General features: G+C 38.2%; 1 protein-coding gene across 1 annotated transcript; it reads right to left on the bottom strand.

Moving 5' to 3' along the window:
* Positions 1-2,122: 2,122 nt before the first annotated feature.
* On the bottom strand, positions 2,123-18,828 carry LOC127441519 (phospholipid phosphatase-related protein type 3-like). Its single transcript, XM_051699045.1, has 8 exons — positions 18,068-18,828; positions 14,070-14,173; positions 12,848-13,033; positions 12,493-12,622; positions 9,489-9,684; positions 7,488-7,545; positions 6,143-6,316; positions 2,123-4,265 (listed from the first exon to the last, which is right to left on the bottom strand). The coding sequence occupies exons 1-8, from the start codon at positions 18,087-18,089 to the stop codon at positions 2,943-2,945; spliced, it is 2,193 nt and encodes a 730-aa protein (XP_051555005.1). The 5' UTR covers positions 18,090-18,828; the 3' UTR covers positions 2,123-2,942.
* Positions 18,829-20,884: the final 2,056 nt, after the last annotated feature.

Below are 20,884 nucleotides of genomic sequence, written 5' to 3'. Positions count from 1 at the left end.
AATTATAATTTAATTAATTATTCATACTATAATGATGAACATACCAGAGTTTGTTATACGCATGCTCAAGGAGTGCGGGTCAGTTTAGGAGTGTCGGCTGTTCAGAAAAGTGTTTGATATGAGATACGTTTAAAATGTCATGTGAACAACCTAACAAAAAAATCTGATTTGAGCAAAAAATCTGATCTGGGCCACATTCAGCTTTTTTTAAATCCATCCAGTAATAATAAATGACTGTGATTGTCACATCCTAGCCAGCGCTGAAAAAAGTAACAAGTATCATGTGACATCTATGCGCTGTTTCGGTAGTGGTCAGGACCTCTGTACAATAATTTAAACTTGATTAATTATACTGACAACCTTTAATTACCATTGAAATAAAAACAGACCTTTCTGCCATCATTTACTGACCCTCATCGTTCAAAACCAGTATGACTTTTTGTCATATTTCTTCCACCACATATATTGCCAAGTTACGACACATGCTCTCCGTTTCTGATGCCGAAAAACGAATTCATGAATTCATGATTTCAAGTTTTGATTATTGTTATGCCTTACTGGGAGGATGTCCTGCAAGTTCAATAAATGAGCTTCAGTTGATTCAAAATGCACTTATGCTAGATTACTGACTATAACCAAAAATTATGATCATATCAGCCCCATTTTATCATTGCTACATTGGCTTTCTGTTAAGTTTTGTATACATTTTAAAATTCAGCTTATTACTTCTAAAGCTTTGAATGGTTTAGCTCCCCAGTACTTAAGTGACTTTCTATCAAGCTATAATCCATCATGTTCACTATTATCACAAAATTCTGGCCTACTGATATACCTAGAATATCAAAATCCACATAAGGAGGTAGATCCTTTTCCTATTTGGCTCCTAAATGGAATAGCCTTCCTACACCTGAAGTGATTTGCCATTAAGAAGAGAGACCATATGAAGTAAAAAAAAAAAAAAAAAAAAAAAAAAAAAAAAAGTTAAAGATTTTCAATCTCTTTTTCTCCTTCTTGCTTCTTGTTAGGTTGAATCTCCACAAGGAGGTCTTAGAGGCGCAGACGAATCAGTCATGCCACAGAAGCCTGAGCTGCAGCTTGTTTCATGACCCACTAAGGGAACGTTCACTGTTCATGTAGAGCTGGAATACTGAGTCACAGCCTGACTTGGCCTAAGGCCAAGAGTGCAATGTTTGATGCACTCTTGTGAAATGAGTATATGATTTGATCACTGTATGTAAAACGCGCATGTCGCGCCATTTCCTCCCGTTATTTATAAACACAGTCCTTTCTCAGATAGAAGCCACATGATAGGTCTCTCTGAGGATGTTTATGTCCCCAGAGGCTCTGATTTATACATTTTTAGGCATTCAATTGTCATGAATAAGTGTTTTTCTCTCTAAAGATTTCAATAAAGATGTAGCTGTGTTTTGTAAATCTGAAGAGATGTTCTTTCACAACCCAAAACACACATAATGATTTATCTTGCCTCCCTGTAAAACAGCAATCCTTATCAATGCAAATTGTATGCTAGATGCAACATATTTAAAACCTAGATCTGTTGGGAAGATATATTAAATCTGTAGCTTCCCAAGTTACAAGCTACTTATAACCGAATGTAGCTAAACTACAGTTAAAATAGCCCCTTGTAAAAGTAGTTAGCTACACTACAAGCTATTAGCAAAAAGTAGCTAAATACATTGAAGCTATAGCAATTAACTAAATATTTTGCTTCAACAAAAAACTTTTCAGAGCTGAAATAATAAATGATTGAAAATTGTTGAACTATAATATAATAAACTTATTAATGCACTTCCGAAGAAAGACATGAATGCACTAGATGTTTCTGTTTTCAAAGTTCTGAAACAATAACGAAGCTAAATTATTGAATGATGTGTCTGATGATCCATTTATCAAGACTGCCTGAATATGAATAATGGATTGTGAAAAGATAAACAGTGAACACAATAAATGTCACTTGCTTTTCACTTAATTTTGACTGTATTCTTTCTAAGGCACAACCATACATTTTTATTTGAAAATGCATTTATTTCACTACGCCTCTCATCCACTAGACTAAAACAAATAAATTATCAGAATTTAGTAGACTCTCTGACTAAAAGCAGATATTATTATTACAATTTTATTTTTCAAAGTTTGTTACAAAAACATTGAGCAGCAAAATGAAAGAGGAAATCCCTGCTGATATGTAACAGTCCATCCAAGGTCAAGAAGACACATAAATAACCACACATGCAACACACACAAACAAGCATGAGTACATTATATTTTAGTATAAAAAGGATAAAGTGACTAGGCCTACATACTATTCCATACATGTCAAAAAGCGTTCATTAAGGACTCACAGAAAAGTGGTGTGATGTGATTGTTTACCTTTCCATGTTTCTAGCCCACACTAAAAACTGTCCCATTTCTTTTGTATCAGCAAGTCATTAGTGAACAGCAACATGAGTTCCACTTGAACAGTAAGGTCTAATTCCTTGTGTTGAAATAAAATCCTAAATAAAAAAATTAAAAATGTAAATATGGTTGGAAGTTGTCTGGACTTATAAGAAATCATAATATGTGTTTGATCTTGATAGAGGCAGGCAAATGTTCCTGCACTTTCAATTTTGTGAAAATGGTGGAAAACAGAAACCCTAGAAACATTTATTAATTACAGCTTGATTTTGAAATTCAGTTGGGCTAATCATGTTTATGGGACAGCATTCCTCACAGATTGTGCATATAGACTCAATTGCCCCTCAAGTCTGTGTGAGCCTTCTGGCGCTCCACTGCACTAATTCACCTCAGATGCTCAATGTGAGATAACCAAGAAGCCAAGAAGTCTTCTCTCACCATCCACTGAAGAAAAAAAAATATTCACATTGGATTTCTCCTAAAAGAAGTCTGTAGTGTTCCTGTTTTAGCCTACAGTACCATCCTTAGTCTTTAAATTGTCTGTTTGTTTGCAAGTTTTTAAAGAAGTGGTCAGGTTCTGGGTGGGGCTGACTAGGCTCCCAATCTTTAGCTGAGATTGAAGACTTGTGGTGAAGGGACAAATCTCGGCTGAGGCTTCTGTCCAAGAGCAGGTCAGGGTGGGGTGGGGGAGGCAGAATCCCTGGGTCCAGCTCACTGGTTGAGGAGCAGAGGGAGTCTGTTTTGATGGGACGATAATCATGTAGGTAGTCCTGCCTGGGCAGTGTTCGGCTGGTCTCATGGACTTCTGTGCTACCATTGGAGGTGCTCCTCCAATCCCAGGTGTTCCCATTGCCTGAAGACAGGCGCACCAATGCGTGGTGAGGGGCATGCGCGTCGACCGTGACAATGCTGGTGCTGTCTCGGTCTGAGGGGATGCGGTAGTGAGGAGACTCTGAGCCTGTGCTGGAAGTGGCACAAGAGGAGGCCGTTTCTGAGGACTTGGGTGTGGTAACTGTTACCAGACCGTGTTGCTTAGACATGGCAATGACCTGCAAAACCCGAGGCTGGTTGGGCAGTCTTGGAGGTTCTGGGGTGGCTGCTGGTACCAGACCTCCCTTCTCTGTCATGGACAGCCATTTAGCCCGTGTGGTTGCACTTTTAGGTGAAACTGGAGGCGGTCTGGTGGCTTCTTCAGGGATATGAACCAACTGAGGTGCACCAGGCCTCGGAGGCATCATCACCCTGGCACTCCCTGTTGCCGTTGCTGCGGCTGCTGCTCCCCTGGTTGATTGCACAGTTGGATAAAGGGAGGATGGCATACCCAGCTCATCTTCAGCTTCCCCCTCAACTCCATCAACTCCCTCTGCAGTAGCTCCTTCCTCCTCATCATCCCTCAGGCTAAGACAGTGCATTTCCATAGACTTCTGCTTCCATTCAGACACCAGCTGTTTAGAATGCTGAGAGTCCATTGGCACATGAAAAGTCATGTGACGCTGGGCAGGCTCCTCCATTGCATTTGTATTGACACGTGGAAGCGTGTTACTGAAGGTCACCATGGTCTCCTTCCCCATTGGGCTGCGAGGAGCCAGGAGCTCCACATCTGCACTAGCTCTCTTCAGGCTGCCCATGGAGGCCTTCTCTTGGCGAACCTTACGGTTCAGGCCAGCGACATGTGGCGGCGCAGACAGTTCATCGTTGCTCTCAGAAGCATGGGCCTTTTGGTACACTGAGTCATGGCCACGCTGGGTCAGTTCTCTTAGAGGATCTTTTTGTGGAGGATGGGTCTGCTTCAATGGCCTAGGGTAGGACTCTTCATTGGACTTAAAGTTCCCAACTGCATATAATGCCTGGAATGTGGGAGAGATGGGAGAAAGTGTTGTTATATGAGAGTCTACTACTTTTCTTAATCTGCCATTTTTACCTTTTGAAGAGATTACATGAAGGATTACATTTCACATAAGTACCAATCACACAAGGTTCCCCATTGCTCCTTTAAAGAGCTTTAATATAGAGTTTTTGGTTTTTAGTCCATGTTTATTAGCTTTGAGGTCATCTTGAACCCTTAAATGCATGGGTGTTTCAATAAACATTAATACATACCTCAGGTCTTTAGTGTCCTGGCAAGTATATCTATCACAAATGGATCTACAAAATACCCAGATAGTGAAATATTTTAAAAATATTTTAAAGACAATTAGAAAATAATTGCATAGAATATACTGTGTTATATTTTTATTTTAGTTTTCATATTTCAAAGAGATGATGCAACAAAATTATAGAACAGGATTCATTACTTCCATGCTGAGATTCAGCTGGCAGCAAACGCATACTGAGCCACACTTAACACATAAGCTACACATAAAGGAACACATATGTAATTTATCAGGCACTTACTGAGTCTAAATAGACATACAACTTAAATTTTTTTTATGAATAGCAATATCATACTGTTGATGTGTTACTTGCTATAGTTACTTCCACGATGGCTCTATGCCCAAAAGCAATGTCAAGTATAAATCTAGTCAATCACTGAAGCAACAGCACCATATGGGATAGTGATATGGGATAGTGATAATTCACCATTGTTGCACAGAAAATCGACATGATATAGTAGTAATTTGTATGAATAGAGTACTCATTTGTCTTGTAATAACCAATTAAATATACAGGTGTATGCTGTGATAGTATACTTTCATAGATATAAAATAATCACAAAAATATTTTGTGACACCTTTACATATCTTGGGTCACTAACGACCCTTTACACTTTTAACAATTAAGCAATTAAAAATATATATATATTTAGCAAATTTGGCATGTTTTTTTTTTGTTTTTTTTGTTACACTACTCATAAGAGAAAGGTTGAGGAATACTAAGGAGGCAGGGGCATAATTAAAAAAAAAATGGATGAGTCAAAGGGGGTGGAATGAGGTCCTGGGTCACTAAAGACCCGAGGTATGCATCTGAGGGATATGCAAGTGTATTCATATACGTTGACAAAATTCACTTTAATAGATGTCTTTGTCTTCTGGGGAAATTATATTTAATTAAAATATTGATGACTGTTTTTGCACTACACAGATTTTTGTCCAATTAAATGCTCTAAAAAATGAGATTGCTCCTCCACCTTATCCCACCTGCAGCCAACTAGCAAGTTGAAAATTATAGTTCATGGTTGTGACGTAACTAAAACCTATTGTTTATTCTTTTTTATTATTATTATTAAAAAGAAAAAATGGACAAGCCCTTCGATATAATCTGCCCAAACTTTCTTTTTCAATAGGAAATATGTCAGCACAGTAATGAAAACTGCACTCGTCAAGAAAATTCATGGGCTCTTTAAAGAACTTTAAAGCTTCATTATTTTTCCACTTTTTTCTATTGATTTTTTATCTTTTACTTATTTTAGATTTTAATAGAAATGACACTTTCAGAAATTATTTCTATGCTCTTGACGGGTTAGAGCGAATATAAAACAGAAGCATATCACACAGTGAGGACACAAAGTGAAAAGATGACAGAAATTGAAAAAGAGCTGTGAAATTGTTCCGCTGTAAAAGAATCTGGGAGGATTTCTCTTCTTCCATCAGAATAGAAATCCTAAATATAGAGCTTGCAGCAGACAGATTATAAAACAGTGCAAAGAGGAAGACAAATAAGTCTTGAGATCCTCCGCAAACCCAGAATTTAAGCTGTCAAAACAGTAGACAATTAAAAGACTCACTAGATAAACAGCGATGCCAGCTCCAATCACAAAGCCCACATAGACGTCAATAGGGTGACTTCGATACTGGGTGATCTGGGTCAAGCTGGCAAGGGCTGCAGCCATGGCGAATGCAAACACCAGCACAGGCTTTAACAGTTTGGTGCTGTCTGAGATGGTTGCATTGAAGTACATCTGACAGCAGAGAAGACAAACATAAGTACGTTCACAACAACATGATGAATATGCACATAAAAGCCCATCTGAAATGACCTCTGAGATCCTAACACTTATTTCCAATTAGAATCAAGCAAAATATTCCAAATGTAGTAACAACAGCTTGTCTGCCTCTCTTCACAGTCCAGAGAGAATGATTTCATTAACAATAGGAATCCCACATTGAGGTCAATGAGGCATAACTAACAAAAGAAGACTAATAAGCATCTCAAGCTCTGCAGCTGGGAGACACCAAGCTGGCTGTGGCCTATATACTCCAGCGTGCACTTATTAGGGAATCAGCAGAGGTCACTCATCAGCTGACCTCGACTGTGTCCAAAACCTATAAAAAGCTGCACTCGCAGACAGTATACAGAGGTAGGAAGGTATCAAGGCATGTTTGATTCCAATGTTCCCACTAAGATGCATTTCACTGGTCATTTTTTGACTGCAGCATAGATGAAGCCTTTACTGCCTATAAAATTCCACACTACTGTGCTTGCAGTTTGGCGACAGGTTGAAAGAATTAAAATGGTATCTTATTGAGCGGTTGAAAAAACACTCAATAAGCGTTTTTTACGTACATAAGATTACATTTCTAATGAGAAATAGTCATTAAATATTTGCAAATATATATAAAGCTCACTTGAATTTGTTCTACATCATTAGATATGATGTTGTGATGCCTTGGAAGCTGGTCTGAAACCAGTTTCCATAGAAGGTACTGTCATACACGAAGGCTGAAAGTACCTCAAAAATATGCAGATTCTGTCGTCATTTATTCACACTCATGTCGAATTTGACTTACTTTCTTCCATGGAACACAAAAGGAGATGTTAGGCAAAACGTAATGGTTTGATGGAGTCAGTCCCCATTCACTTTCATTGTATGGAAACAAGAGCAGCATGACATGAGGTTCAGTAAATGGCAACATAATTTTCATTTTTGGGTGAACTAACCCATTAAGTCAATGACTTACTTGGCAGCTAGGGCCACTGTTTTCCATTGCTTAGTGCTGGATCCTTCTAATACCAGTGCTAGCTCTTGGATCGCAGTGGTACGACATTTTTCAGATTAGAAGTATTTCTGTCAGATCATATTAAAATCACTTTAAGTTCCCTGAGGAAAAGGAGTAAAGAGAAATTCTTACGGATATGTAAATGGCTGCGAAGCCAGACAGAGTGGCGTGCTGGGAAGGGAACGTTTTCCTGATAACATAGAGAGAGAAAAAAGTGGCAGGGACTTCAGGAACACATAACATGAATAATCACAGTTTTAGCATGTAAGAAGAATATGTAAATCAGCCAAGCAAGACATGCCAAGTAGGTATAGCTGCAGGCCAGAGATTTTCAAATGGGGCGGAATCTCCAAAAGATGGTGAGGTTACTCCAGAAGGGGGTGGGGTAACTCCACAGGGGGCTGGTCCAACCCCAAAAGGCGATGACACCACACACGGTTAGGGAACGGGTTAGGTTAGGGACTCTCTATACTTTTGCTGGTGGTTTGGAGCTCCCGTCCATTTTTGGAGCTCTGCCTGCAGCTATATCCTTCTCAGACATGCAGAAGGATTGCATCACGCTTCAGTGAGAAAAGCACAATATCATATATCTGTTTGATAGCTTCTGTGTACTGCGTTGACTAAGAGCGATTTGGAAACAAAGAAGGCATATATCCATTGGTAATACTTGCTGGGAAACATTGTGAGGGGATAAGCAAATAAAACATTAAATAAACATCAAAACTAGACGTATATCCTCTTATCTATTCCACACATTGGATATGCAATATACAGTATGACTTTCCCCCCTCTATGGCCACATACACACTTCAACATTTTGGGAGTGACACCTGCATTTAAATGCAGGAGTGAATTCCCTAAATTTTCATTTTGTGTGTGTACAGAAAACAGGAGTCATTCCTGAAGTTCTGATGGTTTACATAGTGATGCTAACAGTTTAACCCAAATGGTGTTAGCTATTTTTGATGGAAGAAATATTAGCTGCCGGAGATGTATTACATCCGGCAATTCTTATACCGCTGTCAAAAGAAGTGTTTTGTTTATGCTGTTTAATCCTAAAACTGGCAAGAGTGGAAAATGATTAGCAAAAAATCATTTCATGTCACTTTTTACATCATTTGGACTTAAGTAACAGATCTCAAAAGGAATTTTTGATATATTTTATATATTTGGGATTTTATGAGTTGTATCTCCCAGGATATGTTGCCCTATTAAGATACAAAAAAATGATGTGAAAATCATCAATATTTCTGTGTTTTATTTGATGCAAAAAATGATTTGACTACCCCTCTTCTTTTAAAACACCATGGGTTAGTTTTAGGTCAGGCTGACTTAAAGATCACAGAAAATTTGAACCAATTCTTGTGACCCACATACTCAAAACAGACCCAACTATGATAAATGATCACAAGATTGGGTGAGAAACATTACCATACCCCTATAAGACACTTAAGATGATGTATCTTGTGGTGCACGTTGCCTGTTTTAGGGTTAAGCTGCTTCTTTTAAGCAGCGTGCACTTTCTGGACCATAATACTGTATTTTAATTGCTCCAGGACTACAGGGCTGGTGGATCTGCAAATGAATCAAGACATGTACATCTGTTTCTGTCATTTTTCCAGCATCACACTTTAGACGAGCTGTTAGTGTCCAAAAGAGGGTGTCGACACTGCATTAACTGGTTGTTCAGTTCGGGGGTTTTTTCCCAACAGTCTGCTGATTTAATGTAAAAGCAGTTTTTTGGGAGTGAATTCAGTTGTAGAATGCTACTGTCTCTCCCGTAAATATCTTAACTCTTAAATATGGAAATTCTGTCATCATTTAGTCACTCTGACGCTGCTCCAAACTTGGATGACTTTCTCACTTCCATTGAATACACAAGGAGGTGTTAGGCAAAATGACATTGTTTGTAAAAAATGTCTAACATCTCCGTTGTTCCATGGAAGAAATTAAGTCATACGGTTTTGGAACATCAGTGTGAGTAAATGATGACAGAACTGTAATTTTTGGGTAAACTATCCCTTTAAGCACTAAGAAGAGGAGTGGCAACCATATTTAGCTGCAGTGTATACATGGCCTATGTTTGAGAAAGCTGGTGTTGTTTTGTATGTAACAGAGTGTTGCTGTATTCACCTAGCTGACAGGATGGCATATTGGTCCCGGCCAGAGCAGATGTCCTGGGTTATGTAGAGGTTTTTATCACAGGCCACACCAGGCAGGGTGTAGTTGGGTTTGCACACGGTGAGGAAGAAGGGTGCATGGTAGCCAGTGGCCAGTTGAATAACGTCAGTCACCAGTGCCGTGGCGCACAGCCCAAACACATGAACGCCTGTGACGGGAAGAGAAAGCGTCAGTGCGGAACCGTGCTAACAGAGACAGACTGAGCCAGGCTTGTTTTTATGTGTGTGTATGTGTGTGTGTGTGTGTGTGTGTGTGTGTGTGCGTGTGTGTGAGTGTGAGTATTACATGGCAAACACTACACCATATGCTTCTTCAAAAATAGATAAAAAAAAAAAAAAACTGTAAAAGTGCCTGAATGCTGGTGAGCATCTGAATAATGAATGTCAGAGCTCGTAAATCATACAAGGTCCCAAATTCCTAGTATTAAAAGTTAGGATTAGACATCTAGTGGAGCATTAAATAGTTTTCTACAAGCTCAGGATAATTCAAAGTGGTTTTGTGTACTATTTTTGTTGTTACAATAACCAGTGAACAAGTCAACAAATAACAAAATAACAAGCCTTTTTGTATTGTTTATTTGTGATATAGCAATTTACATTACATGGCCAAAAGTATGTGGACACCCGAACACCATACCTACAGTACATGTGCTTGTTGAGCATTTAATTTCAAAACCATGTACATTAATACAGCATTGGTCCTCCCTAACAGCTTTAGCTCTTCTGGAAAGTCTTTCCACTAGATGTTGGAACATGGTTGTGGGGGTAATACTCCCATTCAGACACAAGAGCATCAGTGAGATCAGGCACTGATGTTGGGTGATGGGGTCGAGCTTGGCATTGGTCTTCCAATTAATTCCAAAGGTGTTCAGCGGGGTTGAGGTCTGGGGCCGGATTCACGAAATGTTCTTAAGAAAAAAAAATTAAGAAAGTTCTTAGGATAAATTATAAGAAGTTCGTTTGAAAGTTCCTAAGTGCAATTCTTGAAAAATTCTTAAGAAGTACTCAAATATTTTCTTAAGATCATCTTAATTTTTTCTTAAGAATAAAATGTTTGGCTTTGACATTGTCTGATCAGCCTGCTAATGGAGTTGCCTTGTCTAATAGCCTACAACAAATTCAATACTTCAACACTGGTAAATCGTAATGATACTGTGAGGGTTTCCACAAACAGAAGGGAAGAAGTTCCCAGGGAAGTGGGTTTTCCAGACTCAGGTAAGGCTTTTAATCGGCCACTTCAATGCTTTGCAGGGGTGTCAAACTTGGTTCCTGGAGGGCCACATTCCAGCAGAGTTTAGCTCCAACCCTAATTAAACACACCTGAAGCAGCTAATCAAGGTCTTCAGGAGTGCTTGAAGATTACAAGGAGGCATTTTGGAGCAGGGCTGGAACTAAACTCTGCAGGGCTGCGGCCCTCCAGGAACTGAGTTTGATACCCCTGCTTTACAGCTTCACAAACTCAACAGTCTCAGAGGCACGTTGGCACTCAAACTCATTAGCTTCACGAACATAAAACACATTAGCTTCACAAATATTAATCAGCTTTCACGAGCACTGTAGGCTCCCTTGTGCCAATCTCTCTCTGCTGGTGGCATGGCCATTTATATGCCACTCTCCCCATGCTCACTGGAATTAGAGACATGTGTTAGACATAATCTAGCTCAGGTCTAAGCGCCCTTACCGCTTTCTCTCTCTCCGGACGGATGCTTGACCACGCCCCCCGCTGCCACAGATACATTTATCTATTCGTTTTTTTAAAATAGCAAGCACCTCGCAATCATTTTATTATTTATTTAAAAAGTGTGAGATGTGTTAGTTTAATGACATTAACCGTCATAGGAGAATTTACTTGCTGCTAAACATTTGATCACTTTTAATTTGACATGGAGGAAAAGGAAAGAAACAAAAACTTCAGCAGACAAGAGCTGGAATTTCTTGTTGAGGAAATTACTGCAAGGAAAAAGTTCTCCTTGGGAAGCCTGATAATAGTATCACGTCAGAAATTAAAAGGCGGGTAAATGGGAAAAGGTGGCGGAGGCTGTCTTCGCTGTGCCCGACTCCGATAGGGATGTGGATGGGGGGTGAAAAAGAAAGTCTCAGCATTCTAAAGTTATAATTATTATGTTTCTATGAACTCTAAAGATCATGGAGAGAGAGTGCTATATGCAGCGCATCCTTTGAATAAGCATGAATGGTCACCACATTAAGAAGCTTCAAAACAACATTTATTGTTTGAATTTGGTGATGACATTTACATGGTTTACAAGCTGAAAATAAAAATATCATTAAACACAAAACAGTCAAAAAGGTTTTTTTTTTGGTCTAAAATCACATTTCTGCGTAAACAGCCCATTGTGACTTCAGACTCAACATGAAAAACCCAGTAAATTAATCAAACATCTTACCTTTTAGGATTTAAGACAACTGTTAGGTTATCCTAACTTTAAGATGTTATTTACTGATAAGATGCTATTTTTAAGAGCATTTTTTTTAAGAGAATTTTTTTTTCGAGAATTTGAATGCGTCTTAATTTTTTCTTGAGAACAGTCTCAAGAAAAAAGATAAGGACTTTCTTAATACGTTTTTTCGGGAATACAAAATATTTTTAACTTGTTTCTTATGTTAGAAATGAAGAAGAAAATGGTAGTTAAGAAGAAATTTCTTCTTAAGAACGTTTTCGTGAATCCGGCCCCTGGGCTTTGTGGAGGCCAATCAGTTCTTCCCCACCAGACTCAGTAAACCATTTCTTTACGGACCTCACTTGTGCACAAAGGTGTTTTGGTATGACTCATTCTTCTGTAAATGTTTGTCTAAGGAGATTGCATGGCTGTATGCTTGATTTTATGCAGCTGTTAGTAATGTGTGTAGCTGAAATAGCTAAACCCATTAATTAGAAGTCGGTGACTGCATACTTTTGGCCATGTAGTGTATCTTTATGGAATTACCCACGAACATACCCACAAAGCGCACTGTCCTGCGTAAGAAGGAGTTGAAGTTGCAACCTCCTGCATTTATACTGCTTTCTGAACCAGAGCGAATCTTCAGCTTGGACTGTATGCAGTACATCAAGGCCTCTCCCAGCATGATCTAAGCCAAAAAACACACACATAGAAATAAGACCTGCCTGAAGCAAAATTTCAGAAATCCAATCTGTCAAGTGTATATGTAAGCTTTATACAAAACTCAATCCTTGATCGTGCAATGCACTGCATCATTTGGTTAAATACAGAAACAGGATACTGTGTAATACTCACAGTAGCTACACTGAGATAAATAGGTTAGGCCGTTTATGAATAGAGGATGAAAACTCACAGACGCTGCAGGCCCAGCGAAGGCCAGGCTGAGCAGCATGAGCAGAGGGATGAGCTCGTCTCCCGTTTCCACATAGGGCATACTCAGTGTGTGGTCATGGCAACGGAACCCTACTTTGGCCGGTTGAAAAACGTCTGTCAGCTCCAAGAAGTAAAGAGAGATCATGGAGGAAGCCACTATTGGCAGCTGAGAGACACAGACAGAATGATTGGTTTATGGAAAAGGTGGCATGGGAGGATTATGGCAAGTGGAATCAGTCAACACTTCCTGCTTAAAGGGATCATTCACCTAAAAATGAAAATTCGATCATTGTTTACTTGCCTTCAGAGTTGTTCCAAACCCATATTAGTTTATTTCATATGTGGAACACAAAAGGAGATGTTAAGGAGAATGTTAGTCAGTCAAAATTTACTTTCATGGTATCGCATACAATAAAAGTGAATGGTGACTAAGGCTTTATATAGCTAATTTTCTGCTTAACATCTCCTTTTGTGTTCCACGGAAGAATAAGTGGTTTGGAACGACATATAGCGTGAGTAAATTATGACAGAATTTTCATTCTTTGGGGATTGACCCTTTAAACACAATCACAGCATTAGACATATGTACACATTTTTAAACAGTTTGAGCATCCAAAAAAGTCTAGCAGTCACTAATTACCATTTTCCATTCAGACAAAAAAAAACAAAAAAAAAAAAAACATTTTAGAATGATATTTTTAAATCAATATTATCGCATTGAGAATAAGAAACTATTTAAGCCCAAATAATCTTTGCTGGAATCCTGTTTAAAGCTCTTAACCCTCTCTAAAAACATGCAGTTGACATCACCTTAAACAGGCTAAGAAGCACATCATTCCTGTTTCCAGCTCATTATTCACTGTGTGTCAAAACAAACAGCATCTATGGCGCTAAATATCACTTCTATGACAACTTCACACTTGTAAGTCATAGCATGTGATTTATTACAGTTAAGATGCAAATTTCATTTTACAGGCTCAGAATTTACACATCATCACATCGTAAAATTGTAACTTGAAGAGACATGTAAACGGCATTCTACTCTTGTACAAGAAGTCAGTGGTGCGTAACTATGTCACTACAATGATCGTGCTTTTCTTTAGGCAGTTTAAAGGGGAAACTTAAGGCAATTAAAAGTGCTTAATAGAGACTGTCAAAGCTTCACCACAACAGTTTGAATACAGTGACATATGAGAGCATACCTCCACAAAATAGAAACAAGGCAGCAACGTCATGCTGTCTTTGGGTGGCTTCTTCTTGGGCTTGTCTTTAGGAGACATCATTTTGGGGTTTGGTCGAGTAAAATCTGAACGTGATGATAGTCAGGAAAAAATAGGAAGAGCAAACACAAGATTATTCATTAGATACCTGCTGATAAATAAGATACACAGAGAATTAATTCAGTTATTAAATGGATAGTTCCAGTCCTGGATGGTTATTAGTCAGTAGCACTTATTGCAGTGATTGTTTTGTTGCATAGCTACGGTCTGTTATCTCACAGCTATCTTCTAGTGAAAGGATGACACTTGCTTTATAATGAATTTGCTTTATTAAAAAAGTGTCCTTGATGTTCTTATTATAACTGTTTATGAAAGCAATTCAGCACTCTAGGAAGTGCTATGTTGTAAATTGACCATTAGCTGTGACTACATTCACAATATAGTGTTTTGTTGCTTAAATATATAAGAAACTGTCTAATATTTGTGATATTGAATACACAAAAATTTTTTAACCTCAAACATTTTCTTCATGTGGTAACATCTACATTAACTGGTTTGATTCAAGTCAAATATAATATTTAACATGTCTGAATCAACCTGAATGCATTAGGTTACCCCAACAAAACTAAATTTTAAGGGTTAGATCATGTAGAAATAGCTCCTTAAGGTATAAATTGCAGGTTAACATATTTTACAACTTAAGGTGTATCCTACAACCTTAAGTAACTATTTGTCCCAACCTTAAATGTTATTATAAAATCTAAGCATTCAAAACAATATGGTAAATGGCTCACTGGACATGCTTGTAAATCATCTATCTAAGCATGCAAATATTCAGTGCAATTGATGCAGATGGGTAGACACAAAGGCACACTACATTCAGGGAGTGTAAAATTATTACACTCATTAGTGTGGCATTACAGTTAAAGGAATAGGTCACCCAAAAAAGAACATTCTCTCATCATTTACTCACCCTTATGCCATCCCAGATGTGTATGACTTTCTTTCATATGCTGAACTCAAATGAAGATTTTTAGAAGAATTTCTCAGCTCTTTTGGTCCATACAATGCAAGTGAATGGGTGCCAAAATTGGGAAGCTCCAAAAATCACATAAGTCAGCATAAAAGAAATCCATAAGACTGGTTAAATAAATATCTTCAGAAGTGATATGACAGGTGTGGGTGAGAAACAGATCACTTACACATTCTTCTTCTAGTTTTTGGTGATTCGCATTATTCATGCATATCGCCACCTACTGAGCAGGGAGAAGAATTTCAAGCAAAAAGAAAGTACATATATATTGATCTTTCTCACCCACACCTATCATATTACTTCTGAAGATATGGATTAAAACAATGGAGTCATACGGATTACTTTTATGATGCTTTTATGTGCTTTTTGGAGTGTCAAAATGTTGGCACCCATTCACTTGCATTGTATGGACCTACAGAGCTGAGATATTCTTCTAAAAATCTTCATTTGTGTTCTGCAGAAGAAAGTCATACACATCTGGGATGGCATGAGGGTGAGTAAATGATGAGAGAATTTTTATTTTTGGGTGAACTATCCTTTTAAGGTTATATCTGTCATGTCAATCTACAGTATTTAAAAATGTATATATACCAATGTAACTACAAAAAACACGTGGCTTTACATAAAAAATAAAATAATATAAAAATCTGTATTTCTTCCATATGTAAACTGCATTTTTTCTCTTGAGGTCGATCAAAAATAAATTATAAGTGACACTTAAAGTCACAGTATGTGGTATTATACAGAGGCGATAAAAATCAATTAGGAAGCAAGGCAGGATCAGGCTTTTAAAAAAATCCCCATGCATGCAATGAAAGAGCCACTGGTTTGGGGGTTTAAGGATATAAAGCGAACTTTTTATTTGGCAATGAGAGTGCTTTAAATTACATGACACAGCAAAATGTCCTTAAACTGTTCAAGATCTTGTGATGTTTAAAAGCACAGTTTACAAGGGCTTCAAAGACGGCTCTTCAATGACACGCTAATGCAATCCAACCAAAATGTTCAGATTAGTGGTTTTGGATGTTATTACAGCATGCCGGCAGCAATTAATGAGACAGAGTACAGAGCCAGTCAATATCAGGATTCGATTCCACTGCTTAGGTATCAGATTAAAAAGAAGGTAGTGACTATTAGCAATGTAGATGTTAATTTTTGCATACGACCACACAACTGAGTACAGATTTACACTTCGCAATTCTGTATTGACATAGCATGCAATGGCCAGAATAGCCTCGTCGCTCTAGCAGCAGACAGCTAATGAAAGTTGGGTGACACATGGTGGCCATATCAGCTTTCACGCCTCACACTGCACAAACAAAGAAGGCTCCTTTCAGGGGAGAGGGGGACTATTTATCCTGCACAACTTTGTTTGTCTCTGGAGAGTGAGGGGGATATGGAGAGGGTTGGGAATGAACAGACTCAAGTCAGTGCTGTCAAGGAGTCTATTGGCTGGCAAATAAAAAGTAAAGCAGCAATCAAGTCTGCCTGTGAACCTCTTCAGCAATATGTTAGAGCCAGTGGGAAGTTGGTACTAAATAAATATGTACTACGTGTAGAGAAAGTGAGACAGATCTCTCAACCCATTGAAGGGATCTATATCAAACCATTTCAGTGTCCCTGGCCCGACAGTTAATTTTTTTTTTTTTTTTTTTTTTAAAGAACTTGAAAGAGTTTCTGCAATTCTAAGGCCCTTGTGCCCGGTATCTAAGACAACCTAAAATGCTTGAGTCCACACTGAAGTGGAGGAAAAGACTTAAAGGAATGTTCCGGGTTCAATACAAATTGAGCTCAATCGAAAATATGTGTGGCATAGTGTTGATTTCAACAAAAAATTATTTAGACTTGTGCCTCCTCTGAAGATTTATATATATATATATATATATATATATATATATATATATATATAAAGTGGTTATTTTAAGGCACTTACAATGGAATTGAATGAGGCCAGTCTATAAACGCAGAAATACACATCATTTCAAAATTATTTATGATTTTAATGTGAACAAATCACATACTAACCTTATCTGTGTTAAATTATGTCACATATCCAGTATTACAACTTGTTAACCCAATATTGGATATAACTTTACACAGATAAGGTTAGTAAGATATTTTGTCACACTAAAATCACGTATAATGTTTACTCTTTGTGGCTATACAGTACTTTTAAAATTATAAGTAAACTAACCCTTTAAAATAATGTAATGTAATCATAATCCTGATTTGAGCATCCAATTTCAACACAAATTTTCGCTTTAAAAATATGAGCTGTGATTTTCATCCTGGGAATCACCAGCTGAACCAGAGATATGGGGTCAGACTCGTGATCTACTGTACCAGCTGCGCTGTCCACTACATGGTACTGAAACTACTCTGACAGCGCATATGAGCAAAGCTTTGACACATTGCTATAACGGAGATGTAATACTATTAAGAGACAGCTGTTCACGAGGAAGATAAAAGAGGCTAATCGATGTCGTTCTGAACACAAGAGACACCACGGGACAGTTTGATTCTTTGTCTTTTAGTACATATTTTAACATATCTCACATGATGCAACGTCTGCAAATACAGTATTACATATTAAATTGTCGCGAAAATTTTGGCACTGCAAGATGTCCTCGTGGTCAGTTAGCAACACACTACACACCTCTCCTCCTCTCCTGAAATGGTGACATTAATTATTTGGTATTTCGTACAGAACACCCAGCTCAAAGGGTAGCCTACTTTTTAATTTTATATGCATTCCAGAATACTAATTTATATATATATATATATATATATATATATATATATATATATATATATATATATATATATATATATATATATATATAATAAATACTAAACTGCCCCGAAATCTTGATTCTCAGGTTGCCTGCTTTGTAACGGCCCCCAGTAACAGGCTCTGTCATCATCAGACAGACAAGACTGATCTCACCTCTTTGGTGTTGAAAATTCATCGACTCCCTCCGACCCCGTCTCCTTCGCTTCGTTCGTCTTTGGTGCTCCAGCTTTCCTCAGTGGCACTTAATCCATTTCACGCTTTTACAAAATATATTTGTGTTCACTTCACCTTGTTCGTGAAGGTAAGTGAACAGATAAAAGTATGAATGGAGCCGGTATATTTCCTCAACGTAGCAAAGTCTCAGAAGTGGATGTTGGCAATTTCCTCGCAATTGTGATGGGATTCTGGAGCCACTCTCTCGTGGAAATCTCCAACACAGTGCTTTCGGATGAGGCGGATAGTAAACGGAAAAGGAATGCAGTAGCTGTATAGGGCACCGTGAACACAAAAGGCTACTGGGAAGGGGGGTTTCTTGAGAGAGGGGAAAGTGGAAAAGAGGGAGGAGGCAGAACACTTTTTAACACACAAACACACTCACGCATGCATACACACACAAGGAGCTTCGTCTTTCTCTCTTTTATTTCCATTCACTTTTTAATAATGTTTTACTAAAGAGATGCAAAGACGCGAGAGATTCTACACATGGTCGGATGTGACCGAAAGGGTTAGGGGCCGTTCAGACCGAACGTGTTCTTACGTTTAAAAAAAGCTAGACGCAACGCATATAGGGTAAACGTACTGTAGGAGTCTCACGTTGACGTTCTTTCCCTACCTGACACGGCGTCTAAAAAACGCAAGACGTCCGTCTGGCGCATGTTTACATAGAATAACAATTGAAAAACATCGAGGATTTGACGCGTTCGTTGAGAACGGCCCCTTAAAGCGCTCCTCTCTTTGTGCATGTGCAATCGTCTGCTCCATCACTGGACGTTGGTTATTACATTTAGGTGGTAGGATCCTTATCGGAGCAAATATCATATGTGGTTTCAGTTATGAAGCTCATGGTCTTTGTTTATTTGTTTGGGATGGGGCCTCGTTTTGACCATGCGACGCGCCCCTTTGTGTCAAGGCATGTTTTAAGTGAAAAGCGGACAGCAGCACATGGCGACGCACGCCTCCAGTGAGCAAATGTCACCACGTCACAGACGCACGCTCGCTCCTCGCTGTTTTTCGATGAGTGAATGGCATCTTCCTTGCTGGAGACAGAGGGCAAGCATATGCGCCTTTCTGTTCCAAGATTATCTTATATTTTCAGTAGCATTGTATTTTTTGTTTATTTTTGTTTATTTATTTTTTTTACATTTCACGGTTGCAAACCCAGTTTCTTTCTTATGAATATCTATATTAGGTGTATTGAATAGATAATATTGCAATATGCTAAAACACACTATATCCAGTTATAAAAATAGCAAAAAGTCAGAGGGTTTATTTAAAAAAACAAAACAAAACAAAAAAAAAAACAGCTGTTTTTGTTTTAAGATGCAAATAATGTTTTTAGGTAGGCTAATGCTTGGTTTCATAAACAAATACCAGGAAATGTGGTTTGTGATTAGCAAATTTACATTTATTTATGTTGAAATTTATAAATGGCTACATTTATGTATACTGAAATCTAAATATAAGATGAATAGCCCTCGGTTTCATTTAAATTAAGTTAATTTGTATAGCACTTTTTACATATTGTTCCAAAGCAGCTTTACAAAAAAAAAAAAAAAAAAAAAAAGGAAAACGTAATAATAGAGAAATAGAGAGAAAAAAAGTAGCCCATAAGTGACCCACTAGGTAAATTCAACAAAATATATTGATTTCCTTCACCTCTGGTAAGGTGCAAAATAAAATAAAAAAAATAAAAAAAACGAAATAACAGATTAAATCTCTCATGTAAAATTTCAGCATTATTTCATACAGCACACATTGCAGCTGATGCGCTACAGAGCACTGCATCAAGGGGCAAAAAATAAAAACAGCTCCTCCCCCCCTGTTTCCCCCCTCTCTCACACAAGAAAAATAGGGGGGTCTCCTTTCAGCAATAGGCTCACCATTGGTTTCCCAGGAGACTGTATTAGGCCTCTTGGGCAGTTCTCCTATACCTCAGGATTGGGCCCAGCTGCATGGAGTTAATAAAATCATCACTCAGCCATTCAGTCTCACTCCTCATATCCTCTCTAACCAATTAGTCGCACACCCTATGTGGCTTGACCGCCTTCTCAACACGTTTCACGCTCTCATCAATTTCATACACACTCATTACAGACTCAAAATGGAGGAAGAGGTGCTGCTAGACCTTGCAGCTTCTTCCACCGTATCATTGTAGCAATATTCAAGAGCTTCTCGCTTGAAAAGATCTTCCACAGATCAGTCTTTATGTAATGCTTTGGGGATCAGTTTGTTTTCTGACAGCTGACCTAATTATTGTGTCCAGATATGCTGCTCTGGTTTTCCCAGGTCTGTTTTTATGGGCTAGCAGTGAATGATTGTATCAGGATTGATTTTTCCAAGCTATCACATCAAAACATATCTCATAAAGACATGTACTTCAAAGAAATAAGAAGAGTTGTATAAATGTGTGGTGTGCTGTGAGGGACCAGCTCATAAATCAGGGTACATATCCACTGGCATTCCCATTTTCTTCTATAAGAGTATAGCTCCCTGGATATGTGTCCTGTTTTGAAGGCTGTATGACATCATAGAGGTGAAGGTACCATACCATGATTAGATTATGGAGGGGTGTAAATTGAGGTAGACACTATAGGGTTGAATAAAAGGAGGGGAATTAAACCTATTCCTTTCTATTTTATATATGTAGGTTATGTGCACAAAGCTGTAAAATATTTCTGCTATTAATTGCAAATTAGCAGGAAATACAGTTGAATTTTTTTCCTATTGAATCTTCATTGCAGTTGCTGGTAA

This window comes from Myxocyprinus asiaticus, chromosome 5 (genome assembly GCF_019703515.2).
Source record: "Myxocyprinus asiaticus isolate MX2 ecotype Aquarium Trade chromosome 5, UBuf_Myxa_2, whole genome shotgun sequence".
In the NCBI taxonomy this organism is placed as follows: domain Eukaryota; kingdom Metazoa; phylum Chordata; class Actinopteri; order Cypriniformes; family Catostomidae; genus Myxocyprinus; species Myxocyprinus asiaticus.
The sequence above is the reverse complement of the archived record's forward strand: the minus strand, read 5'-3'. Positions and strand labels throughout refer to the sequence as shown.

Excerpts from the sequence above, each read along its gene's own strand:
- LOC127441519 (XM_051699045.1), bottom strand. The coding sequence starts at position 18,089 with ATGAATTTTCAACACCAAAGAG. Across the intron at positions 12,623-12,847 it reads TCGCTGGGCCTGCAGCGTCT|ATCATGCTGGGAGAGGCCTT; the intron begins GTGAGTTTTCAT and ends TTTTTGGCTTAG. Across the intron at positions 7,546-9,488 it reads TATGCCATCCTGTCAGCTAG|GAAAACGTTCCCTTCCCAGC; the intron begins GTGAATACAGCA and ends CTATGTTATCAG.